Genomic DNA, 22,585 nt, shown 5'->3' with positions numbered 1-22,585 from the left:
TATCAAATCAATTCATTACATCACATCAATTCATTATGTCACATCAATTTATTACATCACATCAATTCATTATATCACATCAATTCATTACATCACATCAATTCATTACATCACATCAATTCATTACATCACGTCAATTCATTTCATCACATCAATTCATTATGTCACATCAATTCATTTCATCACATCAATTCATTACATCACATCAATTCATTATATCACATCAATTCATTACATCACATCAATTCATTATATCACATCAATTCATTATATCACATCAATTCATTACATCACATCAATTCATTATATCACATCAATTCATTACATCACATCAATTCATTATATCACATCAATTCATTATGTCACATCAATTCATTTCATCACATCAATTCATTATGTCATATCAATTCATTACATCACATCAATTCATTATATCACATCAATTCATTACATCACATCAATTCATTATATCACATCAATTCATTACATCACATCAATTCATTATATCACATCAATTCATTACATCACATCAATTCATTACATCACATCAATTCATTACATCACATGTTAATTCATTATATCACATCAATTCATTATATCACATCAATTCGTTACATCACATCAATTCATTACATCACATGTTAATTCATTACATCACATCAATTCGTTACATCACATTAATTCAAACTTTGAACCTGTTCAGGTCGAGTTAAAAGTCTTTCTCTTTCACTGATGTCCCTCCTCCTCCTCTTCCTCCTCCTCCTCCACCGGCTCCTGCGCATGTAGTTGGGCTTGTTTATCCGGACCGGTACCGGTACATGTAACTGAAAGGGTCGGTGATTGTAACGTTACACCGGAGTACAACAACAACAACCCTCATTAATCAGGAGGTCTAGATCTCCTCTGGTCCATGTTCACCATCACCCCGACATGTAAAACACAGAGTTACATATTTTATAGTTCCTTATCAGAGCTAGATGTCCATCTAACATAAAACAATCTGTTGTTATCGGAGCATTTTCCTCTGAACTCTGCTCGGCTACGAGCTCAATAGAAAATAACCATTTCACCAAAATAAAGTTATTCTACAACGAGTAAAATCACGTTAGCAGTTTGCACCGCGGACTAAATATAGCAGAGTTACTGTGGAAAAGTTATCAAGTCTAATTATAACAAGCACACAGAACTTCCACTGAGTGGTGGACTGCTGGCGGCAGGGGACGGTGCCGGTGTGACCGGAGGGTGAAGCTCGGATCGGCTCCACGCTGCTGCAGGAGGAGCGGTGTGTCCTTGAACTCCGTCCGTCTCCGGTCCAAGATTAAACTATCTGTCGTGAAATGGTCCCTGAAGAGGCGTCTGTTGGTGTTAATCCTAAAGTCTCCTTTAGCTCTTCATGAAATCAATCCTCCTCTTTTTCCTTTCTTCATCAGTAGGACATTTAAACAACGATGCAGTGCTGCTTTGGAGGTTCTTGCTTCCAGGAAAGATTCACTTGCAGGTGGAGGGAGACGTCCTGTAGCAGCCAGCTGATGTACAATAACTATCTGACTACAGCAGGAGTAGAACTGAAGTCCAGTGGGACGACCTCTTATGTAAATGAGCTGCAGGCTTTTATAGTGTTTCACCGTGTGAGAGGAGGAGCCATGCAGAAGGTTATAGAAACCGTCTGTGATCTAACGTAGATAGGTTGTAGTGATGTAGATAGGTTGTTGTGACGTAGATAGGTAGTTGTGACGTAGATAGGTAGTTGTGACGTAGATAGGTTGTTGTGACGTATATAGGTTGTTGTGACGTAGATAGGTTGTTGTGATATAGATAGGTTGTTGTGACGTAGATAGGTTGGCTTTTAGCCCCGCCTAAAAAAACCTGAGCTGAAGACAGATGAGAAACTGTTCAACGGTCTAACTCCACATTTCAGTGTGACATAGTTTTCTAGCTTTGTAGATGCTTTCAGCAACTCATTTCACATGTATATAATGTACTGAGAAGCAAATCATGGAATTTGCTTTACTGCATCTTTAATGATGTCAACAACAGCGATATTATCTGAATGGATGAGTATAGATCATTTTGGCCACTCGTTCCTCCACAGGAGAGCAGCAATGATGATCGGATATACACTGCTCAAAATAATAAAGGGAACACTAAAACAACACATCCTAGATCTCAATGAATGAAATATTCTCGTTGAAATCTTTATTCATTACATAGTGGAATGTGTTGAGAACAAAATAACAAGAATGATCAATGGAAATAAAAATCATTATCTCATGGAGGTCTGGATTCAGAATCATACTGAAAATAAAAGTGGAAAAAATCAGATCACAGGTTGATCCAACTTCTGTGGAAATTCCTCAAGACAAGTCCAAATGAGTCTCAGTAGTGTGTGTGTCCTCCACGTGCCTGTATCACTCCCTACAACGCCTGGGCATGCTCCTGATGAGACCACGGATGTTCTCCTGAGGGATCTCCTCCCAGACCTGGATCAAAGCATCAGTCAACTCCCGGACAGTCTGCGGTGGACGTGGTGTCGGTGGACGGAACGAGACACGATGTCCCAGATGTGCTGGATTGGATTCAGGTCTGGGGAACGGGCGGGCCGGTCCATAGCATCGATGCCTTCATCATGCAGGAACTGATGACACACTCCAGCCACATGAGGCCGAGCATTGTCCTTCATCAGAAGGAACCCAGGGCCCACTGCACCAGCATATGGTCTTCAATGGGTCTGAGGATCTCATCCTGGTACCTAATGACAGTCAGGGTACCTCTGGCTAGAAACATGCACATTAGTGGCCTCCTGGACGTCATTTTGTCGGGCTCTGGCAGCGCTCCTCCTGTTCCTCCTTGCACAAAGGAGCAGATAGCAGTCCTGCTGCTGGGTTGTTGTCCTCCTACGGCCCCCTCCACGTCTCCTGGTGGACCGGCCTGTCTCCTGGTATGTCCTCCGTGCTCTTGACACTGTGCTGACAGACACAGCAAACCTTCTTGCCACAGCGTGCATTGATGTGCCATCCTGGATGAGCTGCACTACCTGATCAACTTCTGTGGGTTGGAGACACCTCATGCTACCTCTAGTGGTGAGGACACTGGCAAAATGCAAAAGGGACCAAAAATCATCAAGACAGGATGAGGACAGAGAAATGGTCTGTGGTCACCACCTGCAGAACCGTTCCTTTATAGGGTTGTCTTGATAATTGCCTCATTTCCACATGTTGTCTGTTCCATTTGCACAACAACAGGTGAAGTTGATTCACAGTCAGTGTTGCTTCCTAACTGGACAGGTTGATTTCCCAGAAGTGTGATTGACTTGGAGTTACATTGTGTTGTTTTCGTGTTCCCTTTATTTTTTTGAGCAGTGTGTATCAGTGCACAATATGAGAAAAAACATTAAAGACTGACCCTCTGTTCTACAGTTCTTTAACCTAATGCTGTTTGATGTTATCTTGGATTTTTACAAAGGATGATGATAGTTTACAATGTAAATGCGGTGAAAATGAACGTGGTGGAGTGACAGCACGTCTGATATAATGAGCACAATTAAATCTGAGATATAGATTTGCTTTTATCATGTACAGTTCAAATTTGTTTATAGAATATTTATAGGTCACGAGCAAAAATGAGCCTGCTGGTTAGAATGATAATGATAAAGTGGACCCATGTCCAAATAAGATGTGATATGAAGTGAAATTAAATGTGAGAGGCTTCGTTATACGTATCAAGATGTCTGTCACATTTCATTTCTACAATCTGGCTTCAATTCACCACCTCACCGTCTGTGTTGCTAATTTTCCCTGATAGTCAGAGTTTGTTTACAGGTGTGCACTATTTACCATCAAGTTTGTTTTTATAAATCCCGACTTTTGCGTGGGGAGTGTCGTACGCCTTTTTCAGGCCCTGTTGTGTGCGTACGCAACGGTTAGAAATGAGGCCCCTGATCTGTTCCAAGTCCTGAGTGATGCAGAAAAAGGCGGTTGAACTGTGTTTTCTCTGAAAGCTGGTTGCCCTGTTAGACATGGGTTGTACTGCCGCATACTATGTGTTTATTCTATTATGTGTATGTGCTGGAGACAAAGATCAGCTTATGACAGTTAACTGTTCATGCAAAATAAACAGATCATTTTAACACAACAACATTATTGGTTTATTTGCTTTGAATTTTATTTTATTTTTTTCTTACCAAAACTTACAACAACTTATTTCATCTGTATTATTCAATAAAACAAATATCCCATATTTCCTCCAAGTAAATCACATCTCTGTATAACTAGTACAGAAGAAATCGATCTTATTTAGCTTAGTTTGACACCACGGAAAAGCTTTTTGAGGTGTTTAGAGATTTCCTTCATTTTTAGACCATATATAATTGGATTAAAAAGAGGATTATACAGAACCACTTGTAAAGTCATTATTAAACGCACACTTTTTGGAAAATCAAAATCTATTCGAGCTATACTGATATCATATATAATCAAAGAGGTGAAGCAGATTAAAACCAACAGGTGAGGTAAACAGGTCTCTGCAGCTTTTTTCCTGACATCTCTACCGCTGCGGTAGGATATTATAATGATCTTTGTGTAAGTAAAAAGTATGAAAAGCACAGGGAGAAGTCCAAGATTTAGCAATGAAACCAAACCATATACATATATTGCTTTTGACATGACACAGTGAAGTTTTAAGATTGAATTGTTGCAAAAAATCCCTTTCAAAGTGAAGTCACAGAGTTTTTTGTCAGCACTTAATCCAGTTGGCACTGCAATCTGCATGGCAGGCAGAAACCAAGCTAACAGTAGTAATGTATTAACAGTTGTTTTTGTCATGATAGTTGGATATTGCAGAGGTTTACATATAGAAACATATCTATGAAAGGCCATGGCTACCAACAGTAAGAAATCTGAACCACCTAAAGTATAAAACATAAAATACTGAAAAAGACATGCTTGATAAGATATGATCTGTTTTTCAGATAAAAAGTCAACCAACAGCTTCGGGTAGATATTAGTGCTGAACAGAATAGAGTTTACTGACAAAGCTGCAATGAAAATGTACATCGGCTCATGGAGGTTTTGGTGAGCCCAGATCAGGTACACAATGATAGAATTACTGAAAATTATTAAAACATACAATGCACACATAATTAAAAAATAAAGATATCTGTATTTGTCCACTTCTACATAACCACCAAGAGTTATGTATGTCACATTTAATTCATCATTCATTTCAATAGTTAGTAATTAAATAATTATGATTGAAATGGTAACAACAAAAGTATATGAATCAAAATAAGAAAACGAGTGTAGATGTGAAGACTGCCTCAAAAGAATTACATAAATTGTCTTATTGATTTCCAGATATCTGACCTTATCATTACCTTGACTGCTTGATCATCTGTGGAAATGAGAAAGTGAGGGAAGTTTTTATGAGATATCTTTATCCTCAAAGGATCTCATTAAACTTTCCATCAGCGTGACAAAAACAACATTAAAACTTGATGATTCGTTCATCCACATGAACTCTTTTCCCATCCATTTTACAAATCATAATTAACCAGAATGTTAATTTGTTGTATTACATTGCTATATTATCCTATTATATTTTTGCTTTTGCCTTCTCCTGTAAAGCACATTGAACTGCATTATTTGTATGAAAGTTGCTGTACAAATAATGTTTATTATTATTATTATTATTATTATTATTATTATTATTATTATTATATAGCTGATCACTACATTACAACCCTCTTTCCACAAAAGTTAGGACGCTATATAAAATATAAATATTAACAGAATACATTCATTTGCAAATCATATAAACCTATATCATTAAAATAGACTAAAGATAACACATCAATGTTGATACTGAGAAATTTGAAACAAATTTATTGTTTTATAAAAAGCATATATTTAAATTTGATGTGAGCAACATGTTTCAAAAAGTTGGTAGAAAATTACTGGAAAAGTTGTGTAATGCTAAAAAATCACTTAAAAAAAACGGATTAACTGAAGTAACATGATTGGCAATTACAAGAGCATCTTTCACCACTCATGAAACACTATGTGAGCAAATAGTGCATCAATTTAATAATAATGTTCCTCAACATAAAATTGCAAAGAATTTTGGGGGTTTCATCATCTACAGTACAAATAATCATTAAAAGATTCCAAGAATCCTTAAAAATTTCTGTACATAAGGAACAAGGCCGAAAACCAACATGAACATGAACTCTTTTCCCATCCATTTTACAAATCATAATCAACCAGAATGTTAATTTGTTGCATTACATATAATATAATAATATATAACATATAATATTATCCTATTATATTTTTGCTTTTGTCTTCTCCTGTAAAGCACATTGAACTGCATTATTTGTATGAAATGTGCTGTACAAATAATGTTTATTATTATTATTATTATTATTATTATTATTATTATTATTATTATTATTATCATATAGATGATCAATATATTACAACCCTCTTTCCACAAAAGTCGGGACGCTATATAAAATATAAATATTGACAGAATACGTTGATTTGCAAATCATATAAACCGATATAATTAAAATAGACAAAAGATAACACGTCGATGCTGATACTGAGAAATTTTAAACAAATTTATTGTTTTATAAAAAGCATATCTTTCAATTTGACGTGACCAACATGTTTCAAAAAGTTGGGAGCAAATTACTGGAAAATTTGTCTAATGCCAAAAAATAATAAAAACAAAAACACTGATTAACTGAAGTAACATGATTGGCAATTAAAAGAGCATCTTTCACCACTCATGAAGCACTATGTGAGCAAATAGTGCATCAATTTAATAATGATGTTCCTCAACATAAAATTGCAAAGAATTTTGGGGGTTTCATCATCTACAGTACAAATAATCATTAAAATAATCCAAGAATCCTGAAAAATCTCTGTATGTAAGGAACAAGGCCGAAAACCAACATTGATTTTTGATCCCTCATGGGGCATCGCATACAAAAAAAAGAAAAAAAGATATGAATCTTTCATGGAAATCACTGCATGGCCTCACTTCCAAAAACATATACTTCATGTACATGATCCAGAAATGTTCTTCCTTCTCTGGGGCTGAGCTCATTTAAGATGGACTGAGGCAAAGTGGAAAGCTGTGTTTTGGTGTGATGAACCAAAATTTGAAATTATTTTTGGGATTCTTTGACGCCACGTTCTCTGAGCTAAAGAGGAGAAAGACCCTGACATGCCAAGAAGAAACCTAAATATGAAAATGATCTAGAAAGTCAGCTGCTTTCTCTGCGCCCGTGCTTAGTTAAGATTGACCGAGGGAAAGTGGAAAACTGTCTTGTGGTCAGAAGGATAAAGAATTAAGAAAGCAAATTAAAATGGATAGGAAATTAGAATTACTGCAGAGTGGTTGCATGCTTCCGCTAACCAGTCAAGTTGTAGTTTATATGCATATGTGTCCAAACTAATATAGAGGATGCTGCAAAGAAGCTTATATTTTAAAAGTGGATGGTTCAGATCCATACGATCACCATAGTTTCTAAATGGACATCCCCAGGGTAATATAACTAATTTAGTATCTGTCATAAATGTGAAATATAGTCACAATCTCACCTACTGCCCCTCAGTTTTGGTGTAATAATGAACAGGAAAGAGCAATAATCATGTTATTGTATTAGATATGTCAAATTACCAAGTCACGGACACAAGTTTTTGGGAGTTCAAAGTTACCTTTGACCACCGATTATAATTAGTTTGTCTTTGAGTCCAAATAAATGTCAAAAATAGTAATGACAGATATGACGGATGTGAGGTTGTATTGACATTTTGAAGACGACTATAATTACTACTCACTTAATCCTTGAATCTAAGTGAATGTTTGTGTCACACTTGAAGAAATTCTTTTAAGGCATTCTTCAGACATCGTTCACCAGCATGGGTCAATGTGAGGTGACAGTGACCTTGACCTTTGACCCCCAAAATCTAAACACTTTATCTTTGAGTCTAAATGAATGTTTGTACCATATTTGAAGTGATTCCCTGAAGAGGTTTCTGAGATATCGCATTCACAATGGGAAATAAATGTGAACTCACGTGACCTTGTCCTTTTGACCACCAAAATCTCATCAGTTCATCTTTGAGTCCAAATGAATGTTTGAAGAAATTTTCTCAAGGCATTTCCGGGAGATTGTTTTCACCTTTGATTATCAAAATCTATATAGATCATCTCTGCATCCAAGTGAACATTTATGACAAAGTTGAAGAATGCCCCTCCAGGCATTTTTGAGATATTGCATTCACAAGATCGGGGAAAGACGTGTGGTTGTAGTGACCTTTAGCTTTGACCTTTTGATTGCCAAAATCTAACCAGTGGCAGAATTGTAACATTAACCAGTATGATCATGTCTTGTATCATTTCATCCCTTGACTAAACACATTGAACCTTGAAAACTGTGTTGTTGCAAAAGATTCCTTTTGAGGTGAAGACAACATTTTTTCATGGACACAAAATGTTGTTATGTCACAGTTACCTTTGACCACCAAATTGTATTTAGTTCATCTTTGAATCCAAATAAAAGTCAGTGCCAAATATTAGACATTTTTCAGGCCCTGTTGTGTGCGTACGCAACGTTTATAAATCAAGTTGTCAAGTTCTCCTTCACATTTCTGTGATGTGGTGTGGCAGGACTGGACCCAAATGTAGACACATAATCAAGTTCAGGTACAGAAACTGTTTTTATTTACTGGTGGCCACTGCCTGGGTGTGTCCATCGACAACAGACTGAACTGGAAGACCAACATCCACGCTCTCTACAAGAAGGTGATGAGTCGACTCTTTTTCTTGAGGAAACTTCGATCGTTCAATGTGTGCAGCAAGATGTTGGAGATGTTCTACCATCTGTTGTGGCCAGTGCATTGTCCTTCACTGTGGTCTGCTGGGGGAGCAGCATTGGAGCCGGTGACACCAACAGACTTCACAAACTGGTTAAGAAGGCCGACTCCATCATCGGCTACAAACTGGATAGTCTGGAAAAGGTGGTGGAGAGGAGGACGCTGAACAAACTATTGTCCATATTGGATAATCCTGACCACCCTCTCCACCACCTGCTGCAGGGACAGAGGAGGACGTTCTCCAAAAGACTCCTCCAGCTCCGCTGTCACAAGGACAGATACAGGAGATCATTCCTGCCCACTGCAATAAGACTGTACAATAACTCACCTCTGGCAAAATCCATCACACAACAATAACACTGTTGTCTGTGTTCTTGGTTGTTTGTATATCATATATATATATATATATAATATATATAGATATATACTGTACTGTATATACTGTGCATTTTATATTTTATATTTTATATTTTTACTGCTATTTTACTGCTATCTATTATTCTGTTATTATCTTTTCCTTTCTGTATGCTGCTGTCGCGAAAAAATGTCCCCTCGGGGATTAATAAAGTAACTACCTAACCTTACCTAACCTAATGTCTCTTCTCCGCTCTCTCTCCTCTTCCTGAGTCGGGAGGGAAAGTCCAACGAACTCTGACCGTGGAGCGGGGCCAGCTGGTGCAGCCACGCACTCAGCTCTGGTCCGGGCAGGATCAGGTGGGGCCGTAGATACGCAGGCAGGCAGGCAGGCAGGCAGGCAGGCAGGCAGGCAGGCAGGCAGGCAGGCAGGCAGGCAGGCAGCTCCAGAGGTCCTACGAAGCGCAGGAACAGGTCCACTGTGTGGTTTCCAAGGTCCAACACAGGGTAGCAGGCAGGGTGGAGGTAGTCCACAGCAAGAGGACAGGACAGGACAGGACAGGACGCTGTTAGCACTGGGGACGAGTTAAGGGTGAGTGGATGTAGCTGACAGTATGAACCGACACCTCAGGACTGCAGGACCAGGGTTGATATCGTGTCGGGAGGTGATTAGAGTGATGAGGAACCGGTGTGTCAACCTGCAGCTGGTCATCAGCAGGATTGTCTGCAGCTTTGCAGGCTGATGAGGGGAGCAGCCATGGGAGGTGACTGGAGGTGGGGAGAGGAGGACACAGAACAAAACACAAAACACATGGCAAACAACAACAAATACACAGGGGAACAACAGCACACATGAGGAAAGGAGATCTGGAGAAACAGAGGTCAAAACACACAGGGTCAGACAGGGATCCTGACAATTTCATTTCTGCAATCTGGCTTCAATTCACCACCTCACCGTCTGTGTTGCTAATTTTCCCCGATGGTCAGAGTTTGTTTACAGGTGTGCACTATTTACCATCAAGTTTGTTTTTATAAATCCCGACTTTTGCGTGGGGAGTGTCGTACGCCTTTTTCAGGCCCTGTTGTGTGCGTACGCAACGGTTAGAAATGAGGCCCCTGATCTGTTCCAAGTCCTGAGTGATGCAGAAAAAGGCGGTTGAACTGTGTTTTCTCTGAAAGCTGGTTGCCCTGTTAGACATGGGTTGTACTGCCTCATACTATGTGTTTATTCTATTATGTGTATGTGCTGGAGACAAAGATCAGCTTATGACAGTTAACTGTTCATGCAAAATAAACAGATCATTTTAACACAACAACATTGTTGGTTTATTTGCTTTGAATTTTATTTTATTGTTTTTTTCTTAACAAAACTTACAACAAAACTTATTATGAAATGTTAGAAGTTACAGTCCAAGAGACCACACACTGATAAACAAACACTCATCTTTAAAAAACTTAAAATGCACATATTACAAATATAAGGACTTCAGTACAACAAAATGATTAATATACATTTGTATGCTCTCATTCAAAGCGATTTAGATCTTTAATATTACTTGCCAAAGATGGTGCACCTTATACTGATGACATATTCTGTATTTAAAATGTTGACACTTGCTAAAACTATTGTAAACTTCATTATTATTGTACCACTGAATATGATCACAAGTAACAGATCAAGCAAAACTTTGTGGCACAAATCATTCTGGAGAATCGACGTGGCAAATTAATCCTTATGTTAATTAAGCTAAAGACAGTATTTCATCTGTATTATTCAATAAAACAAATATCCCATATTTCCTCCAAATAAATCACATCTCTGTGTAACTAGCACAGAAGAAATCATTCTTATTTAGCTTAGTTTGACGTGATGGAAAAGCTTTTTGAGGTGTTTAGAGATTTCCTTCATTTTTAGACCATATATAATTGGATTAAAAAGAGGATTATACAGAACCACTTGTAAAGTCATTATTAAACGCACACTTTTTGGAAAATCAAATTCTATTCGAGCTATACTGACATCATATATAATCAAAGAGGAGAAGCAGATTAAAACCAACAGGTGAGGTAAACAGGTCTCTGCAGCTTTTTTCCTGACATCTCTACCGCTGCGGTAGGATATTATAATGATCTTTGTGTAAGTAAAAAGTATGAAAAGCACAGGGAGAACCGTAAGATTTAGCAAAGCAACCAAACCATATACATATATTGCTTTTGACATGAAACAGTGAAGTTTTAAGATTGAATTGTTGCAAAAAATCCCTTTCAAAGTGAAGTCACAGAGTTTTTTGTCAGCACTTAATCCAGTTAGCAATACAATCTGCATGGCAGGCAGAAACCAAGCTAACAGTAGTAATGTATTAACAGTTGTTTTTCTCATGATAGTTGGATATTGCAGAGGTTTACATATAGAAACATATCTATCAAAGGCCATGGCTACCAACAGTAAGAAATCTGAACCAGCTAAACCATAAAACATACAATACTGAAAAAGACACGCTTGATAAGATATAATCTGTTTTTCAGATAAAAAGTCAACCAACAGCTTCGGGTAGATATTAGTGCTGAACAGAATAGAGTTTACTGACAAAGCTGCAATGAAAATGTACATCGGCTCATGGAGGTTTTGGTGAACCCAGATCAGGTACACAATGATAGAATTACTGAAAATTATTAAAACATACAATGCACACATAATTAAAAAATAAAGATATCTGTATTTGCCCACTTCTACATACCCACCAAGAGTTATGTATGTCACATTTAATTCATCATTCATTTCAATATTGTTAGTAATTAAATAATTATGATTGAAATGGTAACAACAAAAGTATATGAATCAAAATAAGAAAACGAGTGTAGATGTTAAGACTGCCTCGAAAGAATTACATTAAATTGTCTTATTGATTTCCAGATATCTGACCTTATCATTACCTTGACTGCTTGATCATCTGTGGAAATGAGAAAGTGAGGGAAGTTTTTATGAGATATCTTTATCCTCAAAGGATCTCATTAAACTTTCCATCAGCGTGACAAAAACAACTTTAAAACTTGATGATTCGTTCATCCACATGAACTCTTTTCCCATCAATTTTACAAATCATAATCAACCAGAATGTTAATTTGTTGTATTACATTGCTATATTATCCTATTATATTTTTGCTTTTGTCTTCTCCTGTAAAACACATTGAACTGCATTATTTGTATGAAATGTGCTGTACAAATATTGTTTTTTATTATTATTATTATTATTATATAGCTGATCAATATATTACAGTCCTCTTTCCACAAAAGTTGGGACGCTATATAAAATATAAATATTCACAAAATACAATGATTTGCACATCATATAAACCGATATAATTAAAATAGACTAACGATAACACATCAATGTTGAGACTGAGACATTTTAAACAAATTTATTGTTTTATAAAAAACATATCTTTCAATTTGATGTCAGCAACATGTTTTCAAAAAGTTGGTAGCAAATGACTGGAAAAGTTGTGTAATGCTAAAAAATAATTTAAAAAAAATACTGATTAACTGGAGTAACATGATTGGCAATTAAAAGAGCATCTTTCACCACTCATGAAGCACTACATGATCAAATAGTGCATCAATTCAATAATAATATTGTTTAACATAAAATTGCAAAGAATTTGGGGATTTCATCATTTACAGTACAATTGGAGATAAAGTTTTAGCTGAATTTCAGGAGCAGGGCCACGCCTCAACCACTCACCCACTTCCGGCCACACTCCTATAAATATCCACCCACTCTAAACCTCGGCCTGTTCACATTTTCTGCATCCAGAACCAGATGCCACGCAGAAGGAAAAAACAAAAAACAAAAACGATCTTACCTTGGACCAAACATGGATCTGCTGTTCCTCAGCCTGTCTGACGACGACGACGATTGTTTTGCCTTCCCACAGCCCACCCATACACCCAAGGGAAGCGCTCGATCTGCTGCCCTCTCCAAAAACCCCAGGGTTACCCATGAGCCGACCAGCTGCATCCATCAGAATCCCTCTCTCCGTTCAATCCTTCTGTACGAAGGTTCTGATCCACAGCCGTCCTCCTACAACTCACTCACCGGTGACAGAGGGAGACCTGCCACCCCCAGACGTAGTCAACGGAAACGTAAGTCCCCTCTCTCTTCCTCCGCTCGCTCCAGGCCCAGTGCTCGGGAACGAGTGTCCGACGACTCCGGCTCCCCAGCGCGCCGCGCTCAAAGCCGCCGCCACCGCTCCCGCAGTCCAGCCAGGTCCCCCGTCGAAGACGCACCAGCCAAGATCTCCGACTGGACCGTACTACTGCTGTTCTTCCACACACCCCTTTTTTCTGCCCTCTACTCTGGCACCGGGTTGCCAGGTCTTCTTTCCTCTTTCCCCCTCTCTCATCCATCCACAGTGCCCATCATCACCACTGGGCTGCCAACTTACAACCCTTCTGCCCTCTTTCCTCAGGCGCCTCCAGCGACCTTCCCCAGCACAACGAGGGCCGCAGTTTACCCTCCTACCATGGAGATTCCTGGCACCGGGATGCCAGTCCCTACTCCTTCTTCCCCTACCCTCTCTTTTCTGGCTTTGTGCCCCCCCCCCCTTCTTCCAACCCAGCAGTCCCACGGCCACACTACCGGCACCGAGATTCCAGCCCCCCCTCCTCCTCTTTTCCCCACTCCAACCACACACCCAGCACTTCTCCTTGGTGTCAGCGATCCCTCCACCCAACATACCAGCCAAAAAAAAAAACAACCTTCTCCCATCTCCGCGAACTTCCGCCAACAGATAATCTCAGGTAAATACGTTGACTTGGCACAACTCATCCTCCCTCCCCTCCACCAACACGCTGAACCTAGGGTGATCGATAGCCATGAGAGCCTCATTATCATGCGTACCTCAGCGCCAGCTCGCTCCAAAGAGCTCACCCCGCCTGAGTTCACGTATGCCTTCTCCCTGTATAGAGATGTCCCCTGCACCCCCTTCCCATCTATGAGGACAGAGTTAGACAATTACCTTTCCATAATCCTCGACCTGGCTCTCCGCTTCGGTGGATCAGGCTTTTACTAATACCACATTCACTTCACTTCAGAAGCTGCAGCCCGTCTCCTCCAGTTCAACCAGGCCACTTACTGGGGTACCCTCGACCAGGAACTCTACTGCTGCATTTTTGCCGCCCGTCCAGCTCTCCCCTGCAAATTATGCAGCGCCCCTTCCCATCCCACCTCCGCGTGCACCATCCCCATCCAACCACGTCCCCAAAGCCAACCTTCAGCCACCACTCACCCGACTTCCTGGTTATAACTCCTCCTTTTATCACCTCCAGCCCACGGTCTCTTGACCATGAAATCAGTCTTCGCTCAGCTTAGCGTCTCTCTCTCTGAAGAGAAAACAGAAGGTCCTTCACACATCTTGGAGTTTCTCGGGATTACTCTCGACACTGTCCGGTTCCAAGCTTCTTTGCCCGCGGAGAAACTCCACCGCATCATTCTCTTCCTACAAAACTTTCTTCTTACTCCCTCTTGCACCAAATGACAACTGCTCTCCCTCTTGGGACATCTGAACTTTGCCTTGCACATCATCCCCCAGGGCCGCTCCTTTATTTCGCACTTGCTTTCCCTCGCGTCATCCACACCCTCACTTATCGATCCAGTCTCCATGGATACCCCCTCCAGAACAGAGATGCAGATGCAGCTGCACCTCCTCTCCAACTGGAACGGTATCACCTTCTTTTATGATGACCAACTTTCCAACCCAGAAGACATTCAGCTCTATACTGACGCTGCTCCTTCCGCCGGTTTTGGGGGTCACTACGGCAGATGATGGTTTTCAGCTGAATGGCCCATCGAGTTCCGCAACTTCCTCCAAGGCTCCCTCCAATCATCTTCAGCAGTCCACGAAATATATCCGATCGTTACCGCCGCTCTCCTCTGGGGGCACGAGTGGCCAAAAAGATCTATACTCATCCATTCTGATAATATCGCTGTAGTCTACATCATTAACAAATGCAGAACAAACTCTCCCACGATCTTACCCTTCATACGCCGTCTCACGTGGCTGTCAGTCACTCATCAATTTATTCTCCGAGTTAAACATGTTCCTGGCCACCATAACTCCATCGCTGACTCCCTGTCTCACTTCTCCTTCCAGATCTTCAGAACCTTAGCTCCAGACGCGGAGGAGAATCCAACCCGTCGCACCATTTTCAGACACGACATTCCTCATTTGAAACAAACCATCGCAGAACTCATCTCTTTGTCTCAACGAACCATCATCATCAGCTTAACCCCCAGCGCTCTTTCTACTTACTGGATGGCCTGGAACTCTTTCCGCTCCTTCTATACCACGTTTAACCTTCAGTTCCCTTCCTTCGACGTGGCCTCCGTATGCAGCTTCATCTCCTGTGCCCATTCGACTCTTCACATCAAGATACCCACCACTAAGGTTTACCTTAGCGGTATCAATTTCTTCTCAAAATTACTCACTGGCTCCCCTTCAACGCTCTCCCAGTTGTCTTTACTTATTAAAGGCCTTCAGCACCAAACACTTCCACCGACTCCTCGCCTTCTTCCGCTAACCACCGATCTTATTTCTCGCTGCATTGTCACCCTACGCTCTAATCACTTTTCCGCCCACCTAGCGTGCACCCTGCAATCCATGTTTCTACTTGCTTTCTTCGGTTTCTTGCGATGCTCAGAATTTGCTTCTTCTTCAGCCAAGTTTAACCCTAGTCTCCACTCTTGTGTATCAGACCTTTATCCTATCTCCGAGGATTGCTTAGGCTATTCGCTCAAATGGAGCAAAACAAACCAGGTCAGCAACCCAGTTCCCATATTTTACTTTAAACTAAATTCATATGAGCCCCTACAAACCTCTCATACACTATCTGTAGCTCAGGAAAACACAGCAAACCTCCTCCCATGAACCGCTGTTCATCACCGAAACAGGCCACGTCGCCAATCGATCCTGGTTCCTTTCACACTTCAGGGAAGTCCTAATCACCTCTGGGATTAATCCTGACTCTTTCTCTGGCCACTCCTTCAGTGTAGGAGCAGCCACCACTGTGTCAAGCAGAGGAGTCCCAGACCACCTCATCAAGGTCATGGGCTGCTGGTCTTCCCAAGCCTTCCAACTTTACACTCGCCACAGCTTCAATGACCTGCGCTAAGGGCAGGCAGCCTTGCTTTCTTAGGAGGGCTTCTTTTGGGGATCTGCAAGGCCCGGGAGCTGCAGTGGATCCTCAACTAAGCCTTCCCCAAACCGCTAAACTCTCACTCTGGCTTAATCTCCCTCAATCAATGAAGGTTCGCCCTCGGCCGAGGCGGGGTCCTAGCTAGTGAAATAATCATCAACCCTTGATTTGTCCTCACATTTACTTGACACCCAGCCCCCTCGGGTCAAACTGTCCATCATCATCTCATATTGTCTGTACACCCAGTGCCCTCGGGTAAAACTGCGCAGCATGATCTCATATTGACATTCAGATTCAGATTCACATTTCATTTTATTGTCATTGCACAGATTACAAGTACTGCTACATACATATTATATAACCTGTATGGGCAGTATATACACTGGGAGGCTGTAGCTCAGTCGGTAGAGTGGGTTGCACACTAATTGTACAGTTGGTGGTTCAATCCCAGCTCCTCCTGTCCACATTGGAGAGGGGGAGAAGACATTTGGTTGTTTATTTATTTTTTTCTCTAGCGGGTAGAGGGAGAGGAAAGCTGGCAATCGCAAGGTTATGTTATTTTGTAAAAACTATGAACAACGGCACACAAAAAAGCAAATATAGAAACCCCACCTCTGAATGGCACCAGTTGCTCATCCACGGTCACTTCGGGCCCTGGGTTGTAGAGGTGCAGCAGTCGCTCCACCCACGCGTCCCAGACCTCTCGCACGGCTGCCAGTTTGTCCGTAGCGCATCTGGCGGGTTTCGTCTCGCGGTCGTCGAACCGTAAAAATCTCGAGTAAGTGTGATAGACTTTGAGTGGCATAGTGGCACGGAAAATAACCCTTCCGCCCTCCGCGTCCCATAGACTGGGACTCGGGACCTGTAGACGCTGGCCAGGATGAGAAGCCCTATGATGGTTTTATTGAACACATGCTGTATTGGGGATTGCAAAAGGAGTTGAACCAGGACCAGCCACCTGGTGACATAGCACAAGCAGGACCTTAGTTCGTAGTAGTCTACTGGGTTACAGTGCTGAGGTTGACCAGGTTCAGTGTCAAATCAAACGTTTACACAGCGCAACTTTTCTTTTCTTTTCTTTTCTGATATTAACTATAAACAAGCTGAACCAGAGCATTAAATCCGTGTCTATATAGCAAACAAGTTCGTGTTGATACATTTTGAAAATGGACCACCTAGTCCATCGATTTCTCATTGACCATGGTCACAATAATGACAATTCTGTGTTTCTGGGAATTAACTTTTGTGTTTTTGTCTCTCTACCAGTGAACACTTTACGTGCCATGGGTGTCAGTGACAAATTCATGTGTGACCATAAACTACTGGTAGATAAAACCAGAGAAAGGTGGATGTTGCCCTACTCCCGAATGATATCACAGCAGCAAGAGCAGGTACCACAGCAACAAAAACACAGGTTGCTGGCAGATTACCAAGATGTACAGCATCGCCGTGTTCTCGCAGTAGAGCAGCCCTGTGTTCTCACAGTACACTCCACAAGTCGGATTTTACATATCACACTCCAGCCATGCCCAGCGATATGATCTATGCTACCTATCAACCCAAACTCGGGGAGAATCGCTGCAGAAACTCCAAAATGGATCAAGCTGTAAAGGAGCAGAATCCTCAAGTGGGCTGTGCTACGCAATCTCAACGTAAACCACAGCTGAGCCCCGATGTGAGAAGGGATATGAGGCTGCGCTCTGACAAAAGAAAGAATATGCGTCAGCTAAGGTCCTACACCAAACACCTGGGTCAGGTTCACACTGCCTACAATTATTAAACAAACAGCAACAAAATCATCCAGAATATGGTCCATTCAGTTCATCCCACCAGAGGGTTCCACTAGACTAAAGGGTGGATGTCTAAAAAAAAGAGTTTGGATTTGTATAAAAGGGAGTGTATGTCTGGTCTCAACCCAGACCTTGACTGAAACATTGACTTTGCTACATCTCTGATTTGAGACAGGACTGAAACCCCACAAAACCGAACTAGTAACCGTTTGGTTCAGACTCACTTTCAGCCAACCTGGCTCTCTGATTGGAGTTAAAGTCCAATCACTTCACAGTTGACACTGTTACACGAGAGCTTCACCTACACGAATCGGGTACGCTCAGCTACAATGGACTGTACCACAGCCCCAGGTCAAAGTTACCCTTACACCAGCACCGTGACCACCGGTAGCACTACCACTGTCACCTTTTCACGAGCCAAAAATGGGAGGACATGTGCAGTTGTACTCGGTCAACAAATTGGAGAGTACAACAACGTTTACACTCATACGGACAATGAGGAAGACAACGGGTTACACAAGGCAGACACAGCTACAGCAGATGAGGGACCTGTCGACTACGAAGAAGATGAGTGTTCTTGGTCAGACTCAGATACAAGAGATGAGGGACCCTCGGACCGCGAAGAGGATGAATCATTTTGGTTGGACCCAGATTATGATCAAGCTCTCCAATATTACAACGGAGATGAAGTTGCGGAACGGTGCAGCTTTGGCCTGGAGTTCGAGGCATCGTTCGATGGAGGCTTTTGGTATAAACCCGGTGGATGCATCAACTGTTATGGAAAAGCCACAGGAGTTGTGTTTGAAGAGACGGAATGACACAATGACTAAGAACATTGACATGTTCAACAAATGTGCTTACATTGTAGAACCCAAACTATTGGATATTGCCTATAGTAGCAGATCCGTGTGTATTAGAATGTATAACGTGACAGTTCTGTAACCCCAACTTGTTCACAATAAAGACAATCGAGATCGTGTGTACAGCGTGTCTATTGTTTATTTGATCAAGTCACAATTACAAGCACATAGATTAAATACATATGCTACTTGTAATATATCTCACCAGTGATTCTGATAGACCTTTCACCACTGTGCATCTCGTCTCTGATGTGACATAAAAGCAACAAGGCTGAGAGCATGTCGTCTCTGGTGTACTCTCCGTCTACAGATTTCTTCCCCCCTGTAGTCACCGTACTGCCTTTCACGGACTCAGTGATAGTGACCATTGTCATTTCTTCTCTCAATTTCCCCAGTAGAAGTTTGCCTTGCTCAGCGTGACACTTGTCAGTGAGCCTATCCCGGGGTAGAGTTATAATGTCACGTGTTTCCAATATATTCGCGGTGATGTCAATGGCCAAATTGACTCCCTTTCGCGAGCGCCTGTACATGAACACGTCCATCTTGGAGCCCATCTTGTTACTGCAACCTGCACCCTTGAAGGTACCAATGCTCGACTCGATCATCCAAGTTTTCTTGGTAGCCTCCGATAACACTGCCCATCCCAGGGACATTACGGTGTCGCAGTAATGTAGCGTTTCTTTATTGATCGAGGACACTGTACTGAGAACCATAGCAAGTTTGGTCTTGGCACCCACGTGCTTCCCTAGCATGTACTTGTTATTGATGTGCGACCACTTGCTGTAGAACAGCACCTTGAACCCAGAGTGCACCAGTGAGTGTTCGATTAGTTTTTTCACGTTGAACAGAGTGTTGACGTAGGTGTTTTGTTCAAACACTATTACCACAGATACTTCTCTCCACATCACTCTGGGCAACAGAAGTTTCAGTAGTCTGATATGGGCAGAACAGACAGGACAGGGTGTATAAAGTATCTGAAAGCCCCACTTGAGTCAAAGTACAGATATTTTACCAGAAAATAACTTCGGTGAAAGTCACCTATTACAAAATTACTTGAGTAAAAGACATAAAGTAGGTGATATTAACAGTAATTAATCATCAAAAATAATTTCATGATTAGATGTTCTTAAGTATTAAAGGTAAAAGTAAAAGCAAGCGTTGACAATTTTAAGAATTATGAAGTTTATTTTTTTAAAACATCACTGTAACACTTGCTGAACTTCACTACAAATGAAAATTAGGATTAATATTAGTCAATTATAATAATGTCATCTGAAGTAGTTATAACAACTTGCCAGACCTGCTTGCATGCATTTTGTATCATCAGGCTGCCAAATTTCTTCAGGGTTTATTATGTAGGAACAAAGTAACTATGCTACCTAGGAGAAATGTAGTGGAGTGAAATTTGATAGAAATCGAAACTAAAGTAAAGTACCAATAGTCCCAAAAAACACCTTCGTACTGTAATGAAGTACATTACACAACTGCCCAAGGGCACCAGTTTACTGTACTGTGGGCAACACTGCTCTAGAGGGCTAAACTACAGGCATTGTTTTGCCTGTAGTTTACTAAAATAATGTTTTATAAATCTTTTGAGGAAAAATTCCACATTGTACAAAAAAATCTCAAAAAGTAGGAATCTGATAAATAATAAATAGAGCCAAACAACATATTCAGTAAATTAAATTCAGTGTGTATAAATTGTATACATTACAGGACTTGAAGGTCATAAGTATGGCATGACCTGTGCATTGTCTATGAAGCTGTGCAGTCATATGCGTAGTTACCAGCTCTTTCAATTAAACCTGGGAATACACTGGTCCATGCACTAAAACATTCAAAACGCAAAACAAAGACAAAACATGCGATGAATGACATAGCAGTGTCTTATTCAAAAACTTTTTTTTCATAAAAAGACAGTTTTAGAATCACCGCAGAACAATTATTGCAGAAGGAAGAACTCACAATCTGTGTCAATAAATCAGGTTATTTTGGCTGGACAGAACAAACCTTTTAGGCGTTTGGAAATTTCTTTCATTTTCAGCCCGTATATGAAAGGATTAAACAAAGGATGATACAGAACAATTTGTAACGTCATTATTAAACGTGCAGTTTTTGGAAGGTCAGATTCCACTCGAGCTATGCTTATATCATATGCACTCAAACAGGAAAAGCTAATTAAAACTAACAGGTGGGGTAAACACGTCTCTGCTGCTTTTTTCCTCACTTCTTTACAACTCCGGTACGATACAACAAGTATTTTTGAATATGAAAAAACAATTAAGAGCATAGGGAGAATTACGAGATTGAATAGAGCAACCACACCAAATATGGTGAGTAATCTTGAACTGACACATTGAAGTGCGTAAATGGAATTGTTACAAAATATTCCCTTTAAATCAAAATTACACAGTTTTGCCTCAGCAATCAGTATTATTGGGATTACTGAATGACAAGCAGGTATGAACCAAGCTAAAGCCAAGAAAATACTGATTGTGTTTTTTCTCATGATAGTGGGATATAGCAGAGGTTTACATATTGACACATATCTGTCATAGGCCATAGCTAACAAAAGAAAGAATTCTGAAGTACCCAGACAGTAAAACATAAAAAATTGAAAGAGACACATTGAATATGTTACGATCTGTTTTTCAGATAAAAAGTCAATCAGAAGCTTTGGGTAAATACTTGTGCTGTAAAGAACAGAGTTCAGTAACAAAGCTGCAATGAAAACATACATAGGTTCATGGAGATTTTTGTGAATCCAGATGAGGTACGCGATAGTAGAATTACTGCAGATTATTAAAATATATACTGTAAAAATAATAACAAAATAAACATATCTATATTTGCTAATTTCCACATACCCACCAAGAGTTATCTCGGTAATATTAAACTCATAATCCATTTGTGTTTTTAAAAACTAAATATTCAATAATAAAACAGACAAATTGCATAACGAGTGTACATGAATAATTACTCAAAAGTAATTACACCAACATCCAACCTTCACCAAGAGTCTTATTCATTTAAACATACCTGAAGTTGAAATGCACTTTGTGTATGTTCACCTACAACATTTAAAAAGTAAATCATTTGAGTCTGTGGAAAGTTTTTTATCAGAATGCCTCATCCTCTAAGGATCTCAGCTCTGGAGGCCTGATGTCACGCCCTTGTTCAACCTGCAGCCCATTACGCAATCTTTCCAACTGACAATTTTGGCCGTTGTAGTTCAGAACAACTAACCAGTCCTCTTAACTAGTTTCATGTGAAGTGTTGTTGGTCTGCAATGGCCAACATGTTATTGTAGATTTGAGGCATACTTTTCTACAGTGGTTTTGATAACTTTATCCATGCATGTCGTAGGCTGCTTGATGCCACATTAGCCGAAACTTGGGAGTAACGGCATCAGGTTTTGGTATGCTGGACAACACATACACTATGAGCTTGAAGTTCAGTATTGTGCTATTTCAGTAAGGATTTATTGACAGTTGAGCTCTTGGT

At 40.5% G+C, this 22,585-nt stretch overlaps 3 protein-coding genes across 3 annotated transcripts; all 3 read right to left on the bottom strand.

The window, feature by feature from the left end:
• Positions 1–4,292: 4,292 nt before the first annotated feature.
• LOC138201666 (olfactory receptor 11H2-like) lies at positions 4,293–5,219 on the bottom strand. Its single transcript, XM_069155281.1, has one exon. The coding sequence runs from the start codon at positions 5,217–5,219 to the stop codon at positions 4,293–4,295; it is 927 nt and encodes a 308-aa protein (XP_069011382.1).
• Positions 5,220–11,088: 5,869 nt separating this feature from the next.
• Positions 11,089–12,015, bottom strand: LOC138201665 (olfactory receptor 2T6-like). The gene has a single exon (XM_069155280.1). It carries the CDS (start codon positions 12,013–12,015, stop codon positions 11,089–11,091), a length of 927 nt encoding a protein of 308 aa, XP_069011381.1.
• A 9,047-nt stretch (positions 12,016–21,062) lies between these two features.
• On the bottom strand, positions 21,063–21,989 carry LOC138200785 (olfactory receptor 11H2-like). The gene has a single exon (XM_069153670.1). The coding sequence runs from the start codon at positions 21,987–21,989 to the stop codon at positions 21,063–21,065; it is 927 nt and encodes a 308-aa protein (XP_069009771.1).
• Positions 21,990–22,585: the final 596 nt, after the last annotated feature.

The sequence above is a fragment of the Embiotoca jacksoni genome, unplaced genomic scaffold (assembly GCF_022577435.1).
Source record: "Embiotoca jacksoni isolate LCO1_2020_lvr unplaced genomic scaffold, fEmbJac1.0.p SCAF_2, whole genome shotgun sequence".
NCBI lineage: Eukaryota > Metazoa > Chordata > Actinopteri > Embiotocidae > Embiotoca > Embiotoca jacksoni.
The sequence above is the reverse complement of the archived record's forward strand: the minus strand, read 5'-3'. Positions and strand labels throughout refer to the sequence as shown.